This window comes from Mauremys mutica, chromosome 9, assembly GCF_020497125.1.
Source record: "Mauremys mutica isolate MM-2020 ecotype Southern chromosome 9, ASM2049712v1, whole genome shotgun sequence".
Classification (NCBI taxonomy): Eukaryota; Metazoa; Chordata; order Testudines; family Geoemydidae; genus Mauremys; species Mauremys mutica.
Genome location: NC_059080.1, coordinates 104,733,506 through 104,755,245, shown reverse-complemented (window position 1 = coordinate 104,755,245; position 21,740 = coordinate 104,733,506). Strand labels below are relative to the sequence as shown.

Here is a 21,740-nt window from a genome sequence, read left to right as displayed (position 1 = left end):
TCTAGGCAGTCATTTCTCCCATTTTGTATGTGTGCAACTGACTGTTCCTTCCTAAATGGAGCACTTTGCATCTGTCCTTATTGAATTTCATCCTATTTACTTCAGACCATTTCTCCAGTTTATCCAGATCACTGTACTCTCTATGCCATTATCTAAATCACTGATGAAGATATTGACCAGAACTGGACCCAGAACTGATCCCTGTGGGACCCAACTCATTAGGCCCTTCCAGCAGGACTGTAAACTACTGATAACTACTCTCTGGGAATGGTTTTCCCAGAGAGTAGTAAACTACTGATAACTACTCTCTGGGAATGGTTTTCCAACCAGTTTTGCACCCACCCTATAGTAGCTCCATCTAGGTTGCATTTCCCTAGTTTGTTTATGAGAAGGTCATGTGAGATACTAAAGTCAAGATCTACCACATCTACTGCTTCCCCCCATCCATGAGGCTTGTTACCCTGACAAAGAAAGCTATCGGGTTGGTTTGACACGATTTGTTCTTGACAAATCCATGATGACTATTACTTATCACCTTATTTTCTTCTAGATGTTTGAAAATTGATTGCTTAATTATTTGCTCCATTATCTTTCCGGGTACAGAAGTTAAGAGGACTGATCTGTAATTCCCTGGATTGTCCTTATTTCCCTTTTTATAGACTGGCACTATATTTGCCCTTTTCCAGTCTATACACCACCCGATGAAAATTTAGCACATGGACTAAAAGCCTTTACAGATCATTCATTGCACTTTTTCCACACTGTGAAAATTACTTAGTGTGCACAGTGGGTGCAGCCAAACTGGTGCTGAACATGGTTTAGTGGCAAATGAGGCCAAGAAAAACTGATTTCTGAATCAGTAAGGAACAGGTGTCCAGCTGAACATAAGCTGCAGTCAGCCCCAGTACAGCTTGACCCATGGTCAACAACAGATACTTTCTATAGCATAGACAAGACTTTTGAGAAGGTAGGAATTGCATTTGACAATTTGGGGACAATTTTTTATGTAGATATATGGTGCATTAGAGAGAAGGGAACTAACTTCTGACCTTAGGGGAAGTGGAATCAGAAATGAACAACATCTAAGCACTTGATCAAATGCATGGAAGTACTAAATCACCTTCAAAAAAAGTGCACAAGGAAGATGGCTATCATCAGTATAGGAACAAGAGTCTTGTTTTCATTAGAAAATTTAACTGTTGCATCTTGAACTGGGGTGAGTGAACCAGCTAAAAGTTGCAAAAGGGCAGTGCAACCACACGCTGAATCCTGATTTGAGAGCAGCATAATGCACTACACCCACACACAGAATCCCTCTTGCTAGTACAGCACAGCCTATGAATTACTGCACCTATCACTGTTCCAGGCACAGCTCTCTAGACCTTCCTGGGCCAGGGGCAAAATGTCTACAGAACCTAATTCCTATATGCACCTGTTTTCACCATTAGTTTGTACACGACCTGTCCTGCATGTGGTATACACATGGATGAGGAGCAGTGAATTTACACCTTCTATATTGCTGGTTATTTTGGGGGTTCTGAACCCTGTAAGGCTGGAACAACAGGACAGAAGCACAACTACATTGGTGAGGCTGTAATCTTGGAAATTAAGAGACAGAAACCTGAAAATAGTGTATAGTTCACAGATTATTAAACAAAACAGCAAAAACTGAAAAGAGACCCTAAGATGGGAAAACTGCAGTTTTTAAACATCTGTCACCCCGATGTCTGAACAGTGGATTTTTGGGATGGGGATGAGGGGTGGAAAATGACAGTAAGTGAATCTCTCACATATTAAACTTTCCAACAGCAACCCATTTGTTTGTCAGACTAGAAAAAAAGGAGTGTGCCATGTAATAGTCTTAAGAAGAGGGGAGGTATGCCGAGATTCATTAGGGTGTTATAATTACAATAGATCACTTCTGAACATGGTCAGTAGGCCTTTCCAACTATTTATAATTGTATACTATCAATTTTTCCCCCTCAACTCTGCCACAGACACACTCCAAAAATGAGATCTATTTACATGACAAGTTTCAAATGTTTGACATAGAGAAAACGTGGAAAGTTTTTGTAGATTTCTGTAATTTTTAGCAAAATCCAAGCATGGAAACAAATGAAAGGATTAAAGGAAGGAGTGTCCATGTGGGCGGTGGAGGGGAGGTTAACTATATGTACTGCAATCCAGTTATAGTGTTTGCCAGCATGTGGAAATGTCACAGTAAGCTGATCTGAGTTATTCTTGTTCTTTCCTGTCACCAAATAGAGAGATACAAAATTAAGTAAATATAAACTATATTTCCAGTATTACCAGACTGAGCAGTATTTTTTGATGGATAACTTATCACTGCATTTATTTTCAGCACTAATTAATACTGTTTACTTTCTTTCTAAGTATTTTAGAGGACTTAGAAAGCTTTTATGCCTACTAAAAGCAGTACTGTAACTGTTCTGTAATAGCCTATAATGGGAACTCTATAAAGTTTCTCTTCTATTATCTCTCATTAATTTATAATGATATAAAATTGAAAGTGAAATCTGATCTGTTCATGAAAGACATTGTTTATTCTAAATAAGTCAAAATAAAAATAGCAGCTAACAACAGCTAGGATATTGTTTACACCTTTGAAACGGTAATATATCTCAATATTTATATTTCTACATGTTTTCATAGTATCTCATGTTAAATGACAAGCTAAGGAAGTTGGTCTTTTAGAGAGTAAGAAATGAATTAAAGTAAAAGTTGAATCCAGCTCATCAATAAACAAAAAGAAGCTAAACTCAATTTTAATACAGAATTTTTTTAATCTCCATATTTCCATGGTGCTCAATGTTGCATTAAATATACTCCTTTTCCAAAAACATAAACAAGTTTCATAAACTTTTCCGTTCAAGTACCTTTCCTTCTGACCTCTCCAAAAAGCCCACACAACCCAAACCTGTCATCCTACATCCTCTTTAGCTGCGATTCAATGTGGAATCACTCTCCTACATAAACCTGGCACTGGGAACATTTTAAAAACAGTTACACAGAAATTTTACTTTGTAACAAAGTGTATGCTTTTATATGCAAAACCTAAATTATAATACTAATGTATATTCTACACATCAAAGAACTGTCCTACTATACACACTTTAATCTCATTTGTAGATTGCTTGTGCAGGATTAAGCATACAAGTATAATGCAGTAGTTCTGCTATATAATGAATATTTTTAATCTGTTTAAATCCCTGCAATGCATATGTTTAACTGACAATATTCATCCTGTTCATTTGAATTGTCATCTTGCAATTATGTTAATATTTGACAAAACAACCTTTTTTAAAAAAAAACTGGACATTGAATTAAACCCTAGCATACTAGCTAGATTTTTCAATGTCACTCATTTAATTTTATATTTCAATGGTTTCCATTTCAAGTGACACTATTTAAAAAAATGCCCTATAATTTTTTATATAATGTTAAATCAATTTAATTCCATTTTCATGCATTAATCCTAAAACATACTATGTAAAGCTTTACTTAAAAGATTTAGAAATGAAAAATAGATACACAAACATTACTTAAAGATTACATAGAGCATGTATATATTACAGTCTGCTATTTTTGAATGATTAGTAACCACAGAAGGCACATACAAAATTATTTCAACAAGTGCTACATTACCTGGGTGGAGCTGGCAGCTACTGAAATGCAGTCACTGAAACTGTGTCCCCCAGTGAAAAATGCTAGTATCTGCTGCCAACGAGAAGGCTCTGGCTCAGCTCGTAGCTCATCTATCGAGCCCTTTTTTGCCCACGGCTTCTGCTTTGGGCCTACAAAGCTATGGCTGGAGACAGTGTTGCTGCCTCGATTGGCACGAGAATACAGAAGTGTGTTGTTTCCGAAAATGTAATTCATCTCTGCAGCTCTGCAGGTGGTTGCCAGGCAGTCTTACTTCCCTACTGACTGCTCAGCGATGAATGATCAGTAAAAACTGCAGCTAGAATTACAGCAGCATCATTTGTAAATCATGGAAACAACAATCTCTATAACTGAGGCTCATTTTTTTCTCCAAGTTGTATCTATTAGCATATATATCTTCTATACTTGTTACTCATCTGAGAATGTACTCATTGTTGCAATCAAAAATCAATCAAACTTAATTTTCTTTTGCACTATTATCCCTTCCAAGGTCTGCAAGGATCAAAAGCTCTTGTTCTGTTGTTAGCCAATAACTAGACAAACCGAAATCCAGGAAGTGAGTCAATTAGCAGGTACAGTCGGATACTATAAGCACTGGACTATGAAGACCCTCTGTGGCTGCCTGAAAAAATGCACTGGGTGGGGAAAGCCTGGATCACAAAATTACCAAGTTTCAATCAGTGGCAGTAGTAAAATCCAATTGTATCTTGTCACTGCTTAAATTATAAACATGAACTGAACAAAAACAGAGAACATGTATGTAATTGCACTTTTTCACAAACTACATTAGTAAAATGTTTTTACCCGAACAACTAAAATAAGCTTATGGCATACTTACCCAAGACAACATTCCAGGAAAATGCTTACATTACCACTGATTTTCTTTTCTAGTTAAGCAAATATTTTGCTTTAAAAACAAGGACATAAAGAGGATGGGGGAGAGGAGGATATCCATCTTTAATGCAGCACAATCACTTCACTCTACATATTTATATTTAACCTATTTACAGTGCTTTTGGGAATCGAGATTAAAAGCAGGAAATTATTAATTAGCAAAATTAACACTGCATTGCGTCTTACAACTGATAATACACTAAGGTTCTAATCCATATCAACATCATCATGTATGGTTATTTTCAAATTTGTTTCAATGAGTACTAATTCCATATTATTTTAATAACTTAATATCTAACTAACTTATGTATTTCAAATCTATTTTAATTTTAATGTATTTCTTCTCCTAGACCTTTTCTTCAAAACAGATATTTTTAAAAACTCTCCTCTGAAATTCATTGGAAGGCTTAGCTGCTTCTTAATAAAATGAGACCCAGATGCACTATTGCTACTGGGATTTATGCTTTACTTGCTCTAATTATCTTCATGGACAGAAAGAAAAAGCCTCACATAATAAACCTCTAAAAGGTCATTTAGAATAAAAATTAACTTTAAGAATTTACACTTCAGATTTTTATAACCAGCCATTCATAAAAGATATAGTACACCTCCTCTAATAGTGAGACTGAAATGGATAACAAGGGAATGGAACAAAAATATGAAAGGTCTTAACTTAAGCCTGTCTTATTTATTTATTTGGGGATGACTGCAGAAAAGTCTACAGTACGTTTCTATAAAAGGTTATTTATAATGATATACAGTCCAGTATGAAAAACTATTTAATAAAATAAAATAAAAGATCTGAAACCACAACCTCCTCACAAACAGTGGATGAATCATCACAACACATACTTACAAGGCTACTACACATTAAGAAGCTCAACTATACTGATACTATCTTTGGAGTATAGCTGCCCCTCCAATGCACAGAGTATGTTGATGTATATTTTGACAAATCAAATTCCACTATCAACTGTTTTTTCAAGATATGCACTTTTGCATAACGTATCCTAATGTAAGATCAAGATCTCAAAGTTTACAATCACATTACTATCAAGAAATAGGCCATATGTTTAGTCAAAAAAATGTAACAAATCACTCAACTTACAATTTATTTCTAGGCCTGGTCTACACTACGCGTTTAAACTGATTTTAGCAGCATTAAACCGATTTAACACTGCACCCATCCACACAACGAGGCCCTTTATATCGATATAAAGGGCTCTTTAAACCGGTTTCTGTACTCCTCCCCGACGAGAGGAGTAGCGCTGAAATCGGAATTACCATATCAGATTAGGGTTAGTTTGGCCACAAATCGACGGTATTGGCCTCCGGGCAGTATCCCACAGTGCACCGTTGTGACTGCTCTGGACAGCAATCTGAACTCAGATGCACTGGCCAGGTAGACAGGAAAAGCCCCGCGAACTTTTGAATTTTATTTCCTGTTTGCCCAGCGTGGAGCTCTGATCAACACGGGTGGCGATGCAGTCCCAAATCAAAAAGAGCTCCAGCATGGACCGTACGGGAGATACTGGATCTGATCGCTGTATGGGGAGGCAAATCTGTTCTATCACAGCTCCGTTACAGAAGACGAAATGCCAAAGCATTTGAAAAAATCTCCAGACAGAGGCCACAGCAGGGACTCAGCACAGTGCTGTGTGACAAGTGTAACGGAAAGCCAAAGAATCAAATGGATGCTCATGGAGGGAGGGAGGGGGTACTGAGGACTCCAGCTATCCCACAGTCCCCGCAGTCTCCAAAAAGCATTTGCATTCTTGGCTGAGCTCACAATGCCTGTAGGGTCTAACACATTGTCCGGGGTGGTTCAGGGTATAGCTCGTCAATTTACCTCCCCCTCCTCCCCACCGTGAAAGAAAAGGGAAAAAAATCGTTTCTTGACTTTTTTCAATGTCACCGTATGTCTACTGAATGCTTCTGGTAGACGCAATGCTGCGGCAGTGAACAACAGCATCCTCTCCCCTCCCATCCCCTCCCCTCCCCGGTGGCAGATGGTACAATATGACTGCTATCCATTGTCATCATCAGCCTGTAAGTGCTCCTGGCTGGCCTCAGGTGAGGTCAGCCGGGGGCGCCTGGGTAAAAATAGGAATGACTCCTGGTCATTCCCAATAGATGGTACAGAACGGCTGGTAACCATCTTCATCATAGCAACTGGGGGCTGAGCTCCATCAGCCCCCTCACCCCCCCTTCATGACTAAAGAAAAGATTCTGTACTGCCTGGACTATCATAGCAGCTGGAGGCTGCCTCCCTCTCATTTTATCTCACTAACAAGTCACTGTTTCTTATTCCTGCATTCTTTATTACTTCATCACACAAATGGGGGGACACTGCCACGGTAGCCCAGGAGGGTTGGCGGAGGAGGGAAGCAAGGGGTGGGGTTGTTGCAGGGGCACCACCTAGAATGGCATGCAGCTCATCATTTCTGCGGGATCTCTGGGGCTCTGACATGGAGTGGCTGTGCTCTCTGGTTCTCTACTACACTTGCCCCATATTCTAGGCAGGAATGAGACTATTTTTAGACAAAACATAGGAAGGGAATGACCCAGGGGGTCATTCCCATTTTTGCCTATGCGCACCCGGCCGACCTCAGCGAGGCCAGCCAGGAGCACCCATGATAGCAGCAGACGGTACAGAACAACTGATAACCGTCTCTGCTATCTTGCAAAGGCAAATGAATGCTGCTCTATAGCACTGCAGTACTGCGTCTGTCAGCAGCATCCAGTACACATACGGTGACAGTGACAAAAGGCAAAACAGGCTCCATGATTGCCATGCTATGGTGTCTGCCACGGCAATCCAGGGAAAAAGGGCACGAAATGATTGTCTGCCGTTGCTTTCCCGGAGGAAGGATTGAGTGACGACATTTACCCAGAATCACCTGCGACACTGTTTTTGCATTGGGATCGCAACCCAGAATTCCAATGGGCAGAGGAGACTGCGGGAACTATGGGATAGCTATGGGATAGCTACCCACAGTGCAATGCTCTGGAAATCGACACTAGCCTCGGTACATGGACGCACACCACCGAATTAATGTGCTTAGTGTGGCCGCGTGCACTCGATTTTATACAATCTGTTTTACAAAACCAATTTATGTAAAATTGGAATAATCCCATAGTGCAGACATACCCCCAGTCCAATGGTAATCTTGTTCATAACTATATTACCACTTGCGGCATTAATATTGCTACCACTCAATATAATATCCCATTCAAACTATTTCACATGCAATAAAAGCCAAACTGGAAAAAGAACTAGAAACTAAAGTAGGAAACGCCACACTAGAAATATTTCCACCAAAGATAATATTGATAAAAATACAAAAGGCTTATTGATTTAAATGGTTAAAAAATTAGAGCTAACTTGCCCACCCCCAACACTATGAATGTTCATAAACCAGCACGTTCCAAAATGCAGAGGTAGCACTGAGAAACAAGATACCAGGATGACATTTAAATGATCATACTTCTCACAACATTGTTTCTTTTAAGATGATATTGGATCTGTATAAGACCAAACTTTCAGCTTTTTTCCTGTGGAATATTTTGATCAAATATTACTTTTCCAGTGCAAAAACTAAAGAATGAATTAATCTGATTATACTGGTAGGAGAAGGGGGAACCAGCAACTTTAATAAAAATAACAAATTTAACAAGTTAAATATAGTAACCTTGACATGATGAAGGATACAATTTATCATCAGGTTACAGGTCAACAACCATAGAAACATGAAGAAAATATTTTGGAACGAGGTCTAGCTTTCCCATAATTTTAAATACTGAAAATTAAAAGGAGAATTGATTTAAATATCAATTATGAAGGCTACAGAGTTCACACACTATGCATTCCTAGTTCATATCAACTTTAATAGACATCAGATAATACATAGTTTTATATAAATGCAGAATTTTTAACAAGTGCTGGAAAAAAAATTTTAATAGGATTCTGTGACAAGATTCTGTGACAGCATCTGAAGTTTGAAGACTTGTTCACAAGGTTACAAAGACTGTAGTTATTACCCATCTGAAGTCACTGACATTAAATTAGCTACATAAACACTGAGTTCTTGTGGCACCTTAGAGACTAACAAATGTATTTGGGCATAAGCTTTCGTGGGCTAAGACCCACTTCATCAGATGCATAGAGTGTAAAATACAGTAGTCAGGTATAAATATACAGTACATGAAAAGATGAGAGTTGCCTTACCAAGTGTGGGGTCAGTGCTAACAAGACAATTCAATTAAGGTGGAAGTGGGCTATTCTCAACAGTAGAATACCAAGGGAGAAAAAAATTTGAAATGGGCCACCTTGATTACATTGGCCTCATTAGCACTACAAATGTGATTTTTCCTCCCTTGGTATTCTACCGTATTTTCGACTCCATGCATCTCATGAAGTGGATTTTAGCCTACGAAGGCTTATGCCCAAATACATTTTTTTAGTCTTTAAGATGCCACAAGTATTCCTCATTGTTTTTGCTGACACAGACTAACATGGCTACCACTCTAAATTAGCCACAGTGTCCCTATCTCATTCCGTGGATGCAACACTTCAGAACTACAAGGAAAACAATAAAACCATATAGAGGCAACTGAGTTCTAACAGAGTGGGTTCCCTAATTTATACAATAGTCCATATACAGTAATTGCACTCTTACATTCAAAAAATTTACTATAGTGTTTTATTTCCTTTTTTTAAATTAGCATAAAGGCTTTGTGTACTCTACGGTAAAATGGACCTAAATTATCTTAGATTTAAAAGATTTTAATGCCGGACAGAACATTATGATCATTCTGCTTGACCTTAAGCACAACACAGGCTATATTATTTCCCCTTCCATGTAGCTAAACAACTTGTGTTTACACTAAAAGACACAAGATTTGCAGCCTTGATTTAAAAGGACTTCAAGTGACAAAAATCCACCACATCTCTAATAACCTGTTTCCACAATTCTGAACAAGTTCCCCAGATTCCCACTAGTGTCACAGAATTCTTCAGTAGCTGAATTCATTTTAAAATTGTGTTTAATTAAATATTAACATTAATAATGATCAACACAAAACTTCAAGTGTTATTAATTTTTATTTTAAATTCCATTTATTGTACACTGTTTGTATAGTGAAAAATAGTTCAAGAGTGTTGACAAAGACATTATTAACGGCACAAGGGCAAACTATCCCACTGTATAGGAAAGACAGGAAGTATGGCAAGAGAACACCCTAGCTTAATCAGAAGATCTGAATTATCTGAAACCCAAAAAAGAATCCTACAAAAAGTGGAAACTAGGTAAAATTACAGAGGATAAATATAAACAAATAATACAAGTATGTCGGGACAAAATTAGAAAGGCCACGGCACAAAACGAGATTAAACTAGCTAGGGATATAAAGGGTAACAAGAAAACACTCTGCAAATACATTAGACCAGGGGTCGGCAACATTTCAGCAGTGGTGTGCCAAGTCTTAATGTATACACTCTAATTTAAGGCTTCGCATGCCAGTAATACATTTTAATGTTTTTTAGAAGGTATCTCTATAAGTCTATAATATATAACCAAACTACTGTTGTATGTAAAGTAAACAAGTTTTTCAAAATATTTCAGAAGCTTTATTTAAAATTAAATTAAAATGCAGATCTTAATAGTTTAGTGTGATCCTTGCCCTTGCTTTTCCTTGCTGAGTTTTCCAATGTCTGGTGGCACGTATTTGGATACTTTAAGCTGCACACAGGCTTCTGAGTGATCAGTTGTTAACCTGCTGGAACCCCAGATTGGCAGCTGAAGTGAGTGGAGCTGGTCGCTGGTAGGGCTGAGCAGGGCCGGAGGCCTGGACCCGGTCTGGTATGGGGCCTGCGCTGGAACTCCAACCGGAAGCAAAGTGAGTGGGGCTGCAGCGGGGACCCCGGCTGGCAAGGGGCCAGCAGCCACAACCCCAGAGCGGTGGCAGGCTGAGCAGGTTAGCCCGCCCAGCTCTGGGGTTTCGGCGGTGGGCTGAGCGTTTCCGCCCTCCCCAGCTCTGGGGTTTTAGCTGCCGGATCCTGCCAGCCAGGGTCTTAGCCCGCTGCCTGCCTGGGATTCCTTCACCCAGGACGGCAGCAGGCGCTGAGTGGGACCAGCAGCGGGACCCCGGCTGGCAAGAGGCCAGCAGCAGGAATCCCAGAGCGGCGGCAGGCTGAGCGGCTCATCCTGCCATGCTCTGAGGTTTCGGCCGCTAGCTCCTGCCAGCCGAGGTCTCAGCCCACTGCCAGCCTAGGGTTCCTTCACTCCAGCCAGCAGCAGGCGCTGAGTGGGACTGGCGGCGGGACCCTGGCTGGCAAGGAACCAGCAGCGGGAACCCCAGAGTGGCACTCAGCCCGCCCCGCTCTGGGGTTTCAGCCGCCAGCTCCTGCCAGCCGCGGTCTCAGCCCGCAGCCAGCCTGGGGTTCCTTCCTTCCTCTAGGCCAGCAGCGGGAACCCCAGAGCAGCGGCTCCTGCCAGCTGGGGTCTCATCCCGCTGCCAGCCTGGTGGAAGGAACCCCAGGCCAGCAGTGGGTGCTGAGTGGGACCAGTGGCAGGACCCCAGCGGGAACCCCAGAGCGGTGGCGGGCTGAGCAGCTCACCCCGCCCCGCGTGCCATCAAAAATCGGCTCACGTGGCACATGTGCCGTAGGTTGCCGACCCCTGCATTAGATGCAAGAGGAAGACCAAGGACAGAGTAGGCCCGTTATTCAAGGGGGAGGAGAGGGAGGAACAATAACAGAAAATGTGGAAAGGGCAGAAGTGCCAAATTACCTTTTTGTTTCAGTTTTCATCAAAACGTTTAATAGCAATTGAACATCTAACATAATGAATGCCTGTGAAAATGAGGTAGGATCAGAGGCTAAAACAGAGAAAGATCAAGTTAAAAATAACTTAGAGAAGTTAGATGTTTTCAACTCACAAGTGCCTGATGAAATAAATACATCCTAAACTACTTAAGGAGTTGACTGAGGAGATATCTGAAGCATTAGCGATTATCTTCAAAAAGACATGGAAGATGGATGAGATTCCAGAGGACTGGAAAAGGGCAAATAAAGTGCCAGTCTATAAAAGGGGGAATAAGGACTAGCCAGGGAATTACAGGACCAGTCAACTTAACTTCAGTACCTGGAAAGATATCGGAGGAAATAATTAAGCAGGAAAGATGTGGACAAATTGGAGAAATTCCAGAGAAGACACCAAAAATTATTAAGAGTCTAGAAAACATGACCTACTAGTGAAGATTGAAAAAAAATTGGTTTGTTTAGTCTGGAGAAGACTAAATGGGAGCATAACAATTTTCAAGTACATAAAAGGTTGTTACAAGGAGGAGGGAGAAAAATTGTTCTCTTTAACCTCTGATGATAGGACAAAAAGCAATGGGCTTAAATTGCAGCATGACCAGTTTAGCTTGGGCATTAGGAAAAACTTCCTGTCTGGGAGCTTAAGCACTGAAATAAGTTGCCTGCGGAGGTTGTGGAATCTCCATCATTGGAGATTTTTAAGAGCAGGTTATCCTGTCAGGTATAGTCTAGATAATATTTAGTCCTGACATGAGTGCAGGGGAGTGGACTAGAAGACCTCTCGAGGTCCCTTCCAGTCTTAAGATTCTATGATAGTATGATTTTTAATGTGTGTGTTGAATATTGTCATTAGATTTCAAGATTCATAATTTAATCAACAGGAATGGGGCCATCCAAACCTCTCAGAGCTATTGTTTCAGGCTATCTACACACCAAGGAAGACAATGCAACATTAGTGTACAGCAAGTTCCCATTTTCAAGCTTTCTATACTAAGTGGTACATTAAGAAGGAGCTGGTGTGTTTATTTCCTTCAAGAAAAACCATTATGATTGGACAGATTTATACAGGCAATAATTATTTATAAAAGTGATGTAATTAAGTTTTACTGGATCTTTTTGCACTTTTCCAGATCATGATTGACAATCTAACAGAACAAACAACGTAGGCTATCTTCATTGTTAACTCTATAGGCTCTACAGAACTGTTGTTCATGAATCATAACATGAGAGCCATTGAACAATGGTTATGAATTTTGTTATGATAAAGCTGATTACCATATTCAATTTTTAAATTATCATGTGCACAATCATATTGAACCTATAAACCATTACCTGCTTCTAGGGATGTGCTTCTATTTTTTCCCCCTAATAGCACTGAGTCTCTACACATGAATTATTTCCTCCTCCAAGCCTTATTAAGGCTAATCAATGGCAACCAGCATTTCAATGTCCAACTGCACAGAGTTAAAATATGATTGTAAGCATCAGTGTGACCCAAAGCTATTGGAAAACAAATTGTACCAAGAACTCTCTTGCTCTCTTCCACAAAGGACATAATTACATAAAAACAGTTCACATACTCTTTTGGAGGTAATCTTACTTTCAATATGCACTTCAAATTAATTCTTTACTACAGTAATAAATAATAAGCATCTCATGTAGCTCTTTTCAACATTCAATTTAAGTATAATACAGTAGAACCTCAGAGTTATGAACGCAAGAATTAAGAACTGACTGGTCTACAACACTCCTCATTCGGAACTGGAAGTACAAAATCAGGCAGCCACAGAAACAAAAAAAAGGCAAATATAGTACAGTACTGTGTTAACGTAAACTACTAAAAAACAAAGGGAAAGTTTAAAAAAGATTTGACACGGTAAGGAAATTGTTTGTTTCATTTAAATTAAGATGGTTAAAAGCAACATTTTTCTTCTGCATGGTAAAGTTTCAAAGCTGTATTAAGTCAATGTTTAGCTGTAAACATTTGAAAGAACAACCATAACATTTTGTTTAGTTATGAACATTTCAGAGTTTTGAACAACCTCCATTCCCAAGGTGTTTGTAACTCTGAGGTTCTACTATAGGGATAATATTTCTTTCTAATGGCCTAGTTGCCTTCCAAAAATTCAACAAAGAATGGTTCCTTCTCCAAGGAACTCCCAGTCTAAAGAGACAAACAAGTGTACAGAGGTTATAGAAGCAAACAAAAAAAACAGTGTAAATAAAACTGATTAACTGTAAAAGAATGCAGAGGTGCGTCTTTAAGAGGGATTTAAATGAGAATAGGTATAGGACTTGAGGATGAGTACAGATAGGTCATGGCATATGAATCAGAGGCTGGGTGGAACAAGGCACAAAGAAGAGAGAAATCTGGGAACATGGAATTAGAAGGAACAGGAAGTGACCAACAAGGGAGGATGAACAGAGAGGGTCAAAGTTATGTAGCACTACGAAGGTGGAGACAGTAAACTTAAATAAGGTATGGCTGAGGATGGGAGCCAGCAGAAGGATTTGAAGAGGAAATGACATGATCATATCAATGGGCAAGGAAAATTACTTTAGTGCCTGCATTTTATGTGGATTGTAGGGAGGCAATGTGTGAGCATAGAAGAAAAGAGAGGAGAATGATAATGTGGCATAAAAAGCACATCAGTAGCTTCTTAAGATTTCAGACCTTCAGGAACAGTACATTAAGGATTACCTAGCTCTCTTTTTTTTCTTGTGGGACATCTTTTCAGCTTCCAAAACAAATTCAAGAAACATGATTTTTTCTAGCTTTAAAGGAAATGTATATAGTCTGAATGCTGTCTACCTTAAACTTATTACTCGCGAGATTCTGCAATCCCTTTTTAACGACTAAATATTGTCTAGTCCACCATTTCTGACTGTAAACCTACTAAGATGAATAAACTGGAAAGCATATAAACAATTTTATATTAAAATATGACAAGGGATGCAAAGCAAAAATGTATTCACTTTAATATGGAAGTTCTATAAAATAATATTCTCCTCTGAAAAGCCTGTACTAAAAGGACAAAAGAAAGGGGGATTAAGAGTCCCTATAGAGCCAACCCCTCAACCACTCTCACTTGAAAACTTTCAGAGCTGCATTAACCACCATAACAAGGACCTATTTAAACTTTTAACACAACCTCCAAATGTCAAAACCCATCCAGAACCATAAGAAGGATATCTATACTGCTGTAACTAAGATCTTGTCTACATGGGAAGTTATTCCAGAATAGCTCCTCCAGGTTAACTCCATGTGTGGACACATTTATTCTGGAATAAGAGTGTCTTATTCTGAATTATCTTAATCTTTGATAATTAATCAGAGATAAGTGCTTGATTTTGTTAGGCACAGTACAAACACAACACAGAGATGGTCCCAGCCCCAAAGAGCTTACAGTCTAGAGAAGATGAGACAACAGATGGATGCCACAAGGAGACAAGGGGGATTTTGACAAACAGACAAGAAAATAATGAGAAAATACACGTCATCTGGAAAGGCAGTGGCCACAATGTGCCAGATGCCTAGCTAATTTTAAGATTTATGAAGACACTGTGTCAGAAAAGAGTTTGGAGGAGGACAATGAGGTATCTTTGTGGATGCTTAGGAGAACTCATCCTATACATAGCAGGTGGCACAAGGGAAAGCACAAAAATGATTGTTACAAAACGTAACATATGGGTTAAGATTGCTGGCATCACTGGCAGAGAGGAGTTGGGAGTCAGTATCTCAACAGCATATAAGAGATAATAGAAAGGGCAAACATAACCCGTGAAGGGCCTTGAAAGCAAAGACAAATAGTTTGTTTCTGATACTGCTGAGAAAGGGGAGCCAGTGGAAGGATGCAAAGAGAGAGGTAATGTGTTTGAAATGATGGGGCCAGGAAAATTATCTTTGCAGCTGCACTTTGAATGGATATAGGCAGGGTAAAATGATGTGTCAAGGCCATAGAGCAGTAGTCAAGAAGAAAGATGAGGGCTTAAACCAATGAGAGTCATCTGTGTGGACAGAGAGGAAATCTGGATCATAGATGTGATGCATGAAGAGGAAGGAAGAATCTGAAGATATAGAGAAATGGCTGAGACAAAGATGACATTTAGGTTACAGAACTGAAGAATAGGAAGAATGGTGTTGACCACAGTGACTAAGGAAGGAGGGATGGAAGGGAAAAATCAAGACCTTTGTTTTGGACACATAGAGCTTAAACCATGGGCTTGACATCCATAAGGAGATGTCAGAAAAACAGGCTGATATTTCAGCTTGGACAGGAAGAGACAGATCTACAGTGGCGAAGATCTGAGACTCATCAGAACAGAGGTGGTAGCTGCACTTGTGTTTGTGAATGAGACTTCCCAGCATTAAGATGCAGAGAGAAAAGTGAAGACAGCTAAGGATGGAGTCTGCTGGAACTCCCACACAACGTTGGAGAGGGGATGAAGAGGTTACTCTAAATGAAATGCTGAATAAAATGTCAATATATATTTTGTAACCAATGCTAAAAAAAGGCCAACCTAGCTATTGATTATTGTAACAATAAACCTGACAAGTCTACAACTAAGCAACATAACTAGGGCCCTACCAAATTCACGTCCGTAAAAAACGCATCATGGACCGTGAAATCTGATAATTTGTTAGCTTTTATCCTATCCTATACAGTTTTAATGGGGGAGACCAGCGTTTCTCAAATTGGGGGTCCTGACCCAAAAAGGGATCTGAGGGAATCCCAAGGTTATTGTAGGGGTGTCACAGTATTCCCACCCTTACTCCTGCGCTGCTTTCAGAACTAGGTGGCCAGAGAGTGGTGGCTGCCGGCCAGGTGCCCAGCTCTGACGACAGTGCCTCGCCTATACCATACCATGCCACCCTTACTTATGTGCTGCTGCCTTCAGAGCTGGGCAATGCTGCCTTCAAAGCTGGGCTCCCAGTCAGCAGCCGCTGCTCTTCAGCCACCCAGCTCTGGAGGCAGCACTGCCATCAGCAGCAGTAAGGACAGCAATACTGCAACCCCCCCATCAATAACCTTGCAACCCCCTCCCCACCCCAACCTCCTTTTGGTCAGGACCCTACAGTTACAACATCATGAAATTTCAGATTTAAATAGTTGAAATCATTAAATTTACGATTTTTAAAAATCCTATGACCGGGAAATTAACCAAAATAGACTGTGAATTTGGTAGGGTCCTAAACATAAGTGTAATTCTCATACATGTAACCTACCCGTTAAAAATAAAAAGGAAATCTATACCCCTAGGACACACACATTACTAATGATTACTTGTTTCTTTTAATCTTAAATTTTCAACCTCAGTTAAATGAGATGAGAGGTTGTTCACATCTTGCAGTGTACATACTACTGCATCACTTGTACTTTCTATATTTAACAGGGACTCTAAAGAACTGTTTATTATACATTGTACTAAAGCTCACAAATAAAGGTTATACATCAACACTTAGAACAAAATTGTTTAGATTATATACATCTTCAATATAAATTTATATTAACATACCAGAGAAACCTATAGTGTGACATAAGTGTTTTATATCACATTCCTGAACATATATGAAAGCATGAAACCAAAAAAGAGATTTATTCTTGTACATTTAATTGAAATCTTAGCATATTCTATAATGAACAATAACTGCAAATGACAATTACATCAAAATAATTACTTATTTTGACCAAAGACAGTCAACTGCTTGAAAATCTTGTGTATAAACTGACTAATAACGTACATCATCTCTTACCATCAATTAATATAATTAATTGTATCTGGTAAACTAAAATAAGCAGAGCAAACCCAATGGGCTAACTGATTTACTCTCTATAGGGAGTGCAACTTTTTCTAGAGAATAACTAAACAAAGTTGGATATTTACAATCAAATCAATATAGAATAAAAGATCCCTTATTTTTAGTGTCTTTAGAGACTCTTTAAAACAAAATTCCAAGGAAGTACGATATTACTACAATGTAAATTTGTATACTCCTAAATATAAGCCGGTATATCTGAAATGTAGCAAATCTGTACAACTAGAAAAAGATATAAAAAATTTAAAATTAACATCTTTAACACTGCTTGCATATTATAATGTCTCATTTTAATATAGTTAGAACTGCTAGCTTAATACCCATGTTTTATGGCATACTGACCTTGGTCTTGTTATATTATGTTATAAACCATTTCAGTACTTGAATGCTAAGAAATTATCCCCAAAGCCCAGCAATACATCCATTAGACATATTTGTAAAGAACACAGCTCAACAAGAAAAAAAGTTATAAGAAATATGCAAGTTCAATTATACTAGCAAATCTATTCCAGTGTAGGCAATACATTTATAATAAAATATTAACAACATCTCAACTGACCTACCAAAATGTGCAGAATAAACTGTCTGGATTTCCATACATTCTTAATAAATTTCCTGCCCATCTTTTTAGCATGCCACATCAAAATAAACATTCTGAGCTTAATGCAATTTTTGAGTTTTCTTGATGTACCAAAATCACCCAAGTCACTGAAAACCTAGAATGAAGATAAGCAGTTACAAAGATGACCAGATGCTGACTGATGTATCCTACCGCTGTTGTGGTGTCTTAATTAATCTAAGTTCCATCTGTTACAGTTTTTCCATTTTTGTCTCCTCTTCAGATTCCGTTGATTATCCCCATACTAAGGAAGGGCAGATTTGAACAGCCACTCTAAGCCAAATGTTCCATCATGGGGCAAACAAAGGCAGTTGCATCTTGATTACAAGAAAATATCAAGTATGCATTTTAATCGCAGGTTGCTTCTTAAAAAAAATAAAATAAAGAAAACCTTAATGATTGCCTTGAACTTATAATGTATGGATAGCAGAGAAAATAAGCACTCCTTATGGAGCAGACATGATTATAAGAAGAAATAATGTGATCTATTGTTCTATTATGAACAGTTTAGATGTCAGCAGGTAGTAGAATGGTGCAAATTGTCCGTTCAAAGCTGTGGTGAGCTGAAATGAGGCTTTGTATCACCTGTTAATGACTGAACAAATGAGACTTACTAAACACTGACTAAGTAAAAGCTGTAAATTCTGCTTATGATGCTTATTCAAAATACAAGAGACATATGAACACCTTTGCTATGCTTTGCAGAAACACAAATCAGAAAGACAATGTGGCCTTTTAACAAAATATTTGATCATTTGCCTCGCCCCAGAGTTCTATATTTCTATTCTACAGTCTTATGCAATAAATAAGATGTAAATAGCTTCTGTAACTTCCCCAAGACATCCATTTAACACTAGAGAAAAAAGAGAGGTTACTTGCTAGTTAGTTACTGCTTGAGTGACCTCTGTTCATTCACTCTAGTGGCATATGGCACCCAAGGAATTGTCTTGAAAAGCCGTGTCTGTAGATTGTTTACAAGCAGTCTTCTGCAAGGGTGACTTTCCTTTATATAAGGGAGTGCACTCCAAGACTGCCTTAGTTTCTTTTTTCCTAGACTGCAGAATCCTGATGTTGAGTAGAACACTGAATAGAGGGGAAGGTGGGCAGATAGTGTGAATGCACAGATGACTCTTGAACAACAGCTAACTGTAAGTAAAAAACGGTTACCCACCTTTTAGTAACTGTTGTTCTTCGAGATGTGTTGTTCATGTCCATTCCAAGCAGGTGTGTGCGAGCCGCATGCATGCCAGCCGGAAGATTTTCCCCTAGCAGTGTCCGTAGGGTCAGCCCTAGTGCCCCCTGGAGTGGCGCCACTACAGCGCCCTATAAAGGGGCCCGCCGACCCTCCACCCCCTCAGTTCCTTCTTGCCGGCACTCCGACAGAGGGGCAGGAGGGTGGGTATTGGAATGGACACGAACAACACATCTCAAAGAACAACAGTTACTAAAAGGTGGGTAACCATTTTTTCTTCTTTGAGTGGTTGTTCATGTCCATTCCAAGCAGGTGACTCACAAGCCTGAACCTAGGTGGTGGGGTTGGAGTTCACTGCTGACTGGAGTACTGCACGACCAAATGCTGCATCATCCCTAGCCTGATGCATGATGGCATAGTGCAACGTCAACGTGTGGATGGAGGACCACATGGCCGCTCTACAAATCTCCTGAGTCAGGATCTGAGCCAGGAATGCTGCAGAGGAGGCCTGCGCCCTAGTGGAGTGGGCCGTGACCGGAGGGACAGGGATCTTAGCTATGCGGTAGCACTCCCGTATGCATGTCGCGATCCATGAAGAGATTCGCTGAGAGGAGTCCGGGAGCCCTTTCATCCTGTCCGCCACCGCGATGAAGAGCTGCGTCGAGCGTCTGAACGGCTTGGTACGCTCAATGTAAAAAGCTAAGGCCTTGCGGACATCCAGGGAATGTAACCTCCACTCCTCACTGGAAGAGTGTGGTTTCGGATAAAACACCGGGAGAAAGATATCTTGTCCCATGTGGAACTGTGAGACGACCTTGGGGAGGAAGGCCAGGTGAGGTCTAAGTTGGACCTTGTCCTTATAAAAGACAGTGTACGGGGGCTCGGATGTTAACGCCCTGAGCTCCGACACCCTCCTGGCCGAGGTGATCGCCACCAGGAAGGCGGTCTTATACGACAAGTACAACAGGGAGCATGAAGCCAGGGGCTCAAAGGGAGGTCCCGAGAGGGCGGAGAGGACCAGATTCAGGTCCCAGACAGGGGCTGGCTGACGAACATGCGGAAATAGCCTGTCCATACCCTTGAGGAAACGCCCTACCAGCGGGCTCCCAAACACCGAGGTACCCCCCTCTCCCAGATAGAAAGCCGAGATGGCTGCCAAGTGAATGCGAATCGAGGAGAGGGAGAGGCCCAGTTACCTGAAGTGGAGCAAATAGTCTAGGATAATAGGGATTGGGACCCCCAGAGGATTGTGACCTCGCCGACCCGACCATATGGAGAGAAGTGCTTCCATTTGGCCAGGTAGGTGGCCCTGGTTGATGGTTTCCTACTACCGAGCAGGACTTGTCTGACCAGCTGGGAGCACTGCATCTCCACTGGGTTCAGCCATGGAGCATCCAGGCTGTGAGGTGGAAGGATTCCAGGTTCGGGTGGCGGAGGGAGCCCCCGGTCCTGCATGATCAGGTTCGGAAGCAGGGGCAGCGTCGGGGCGCCTGAACGGACATGTGCAGGAGTGACATGTACCAATGCTGGCGCGGCCACGCCGGAGCTTTCAGGATTACCCGTGCGTGGTCCCTGCAGATCTTTAAAATCACCCTGTGTATCAGAGGGATTGGAGGAAAGGCGTAGAGCAGACCGACTCCCCAAGACTGGAGGAAGGCGTCCGACAGAGACCCCGGACTGCGGCCCAGGAGGGAGCAGAACCGTCAGCACTTCCTGTTTTCCCTCGAGGCGAACAGGTCTAACTGGGGAAAGCCCCAGAGCTGGAAGATTGAGCGTACCACATCCCGTCAGAGGGACCACTCGTGACCCCAGAACGAGCGGCTGAGGGTGTCCGCCAGGCTGTTCTGCTCCCCTGGAAGGTAGAACGCTGTCAGGTAGGTAGCACTGTGGACGCAGAAATCCCACAACGCGAGGGCTTCCCTGCACAGGGGAGAGGAGCGTGCACCCCCCTATTTGTTGATATAAAAGACTGCCGATGTGTTGTCTGAGAGGACTGAAACATATCTGCTGGCCAGGTGGGACCGGAAGGTCAAGCAAGCCAGGCGGACCGCTCTCAGCTCCCTGACATTGATATGCAACTCGAGGTCCTCCGGCGACCACAAGCCCTGTGTCCTGAGATTTCCCAGGTGCGCTCCCCAACCCCGATCCGAGGCATCCATTACCAGAGAGAGGGAGGGTTGAAGGGCGGCAAAGGGGAAGCCGATGCACACTTTCTGCAGGTCGAGCCACCACTGTAGCGAACTCAGCACCAAGGGGGGAATGGACACCACTGAGTCCAAGGGGTCCCTGGCTGGGCGGTATACTGTTGCTAACCAGGACTGTAGCGGGCGAAGCCAGAGTCTGGCATGGTTTACCACATAGGTGCACGCCGCCATGTGACCCAACAGCCGGAGGCAGATCCGCGCTGTGGTAATCGGGGCACGTTGCAGTCTGAGGATGAGCTCGGAAATCGCGTGGAACCTGGATTCCGGAAGGAACGCTCTGGCGTAGGTGGAGTCCAGAACCGCCCCTATGAACTCTATCCGTTGCGTAGGAGACAGGGTGGACTTGGCTTCATTCAAGAGGAGACCGAGATTGAGAAAGGTCCACCTGATGAACAACACCTCCGCTTCCACCTGCTCCTTGGTGTGGCCCTTTATGAGCCAATCGTCCAGGTAGGGGAATACCTGGATGCCCCGCCTGCGCAGGAAAGCCGCCACAATGCCATGAACTT

At 41.3% G+C, this 21,740-nt stretch overlaps 1 protein-coding gene across 15 annotated transcripts in view; it reads right to left on the bottom strand.

Moving 5' to 3' along the window:
• DLG1 (discs large MAGUK scaffold protein 1) overlaps positions 1-21,740 on the bottom strand; it is a 740,792-nt gene that overhangs the window by 605,333 nt on the left and 113,719 nt on the right. The window contains exon 1 of one of the 15 annotated variants that reach the window (XM_045030021.1): positions 3,667-3,911. The exons of the other annotated variants lie outside the window; for them this stretch is intronic. Within the exon in view, the coding sequence (XP_044885956.1) occupies positions 3,667-3,900 (234 nt within the window). The 5' untranslated portion in view covers positions 3,901-3,911. Of the gene's footprint in view, positions 1-3,666; positions 3,912-21,740 lie in introns of those variants that run through there. 15 annotated transcript variants of the gene reach the window in all.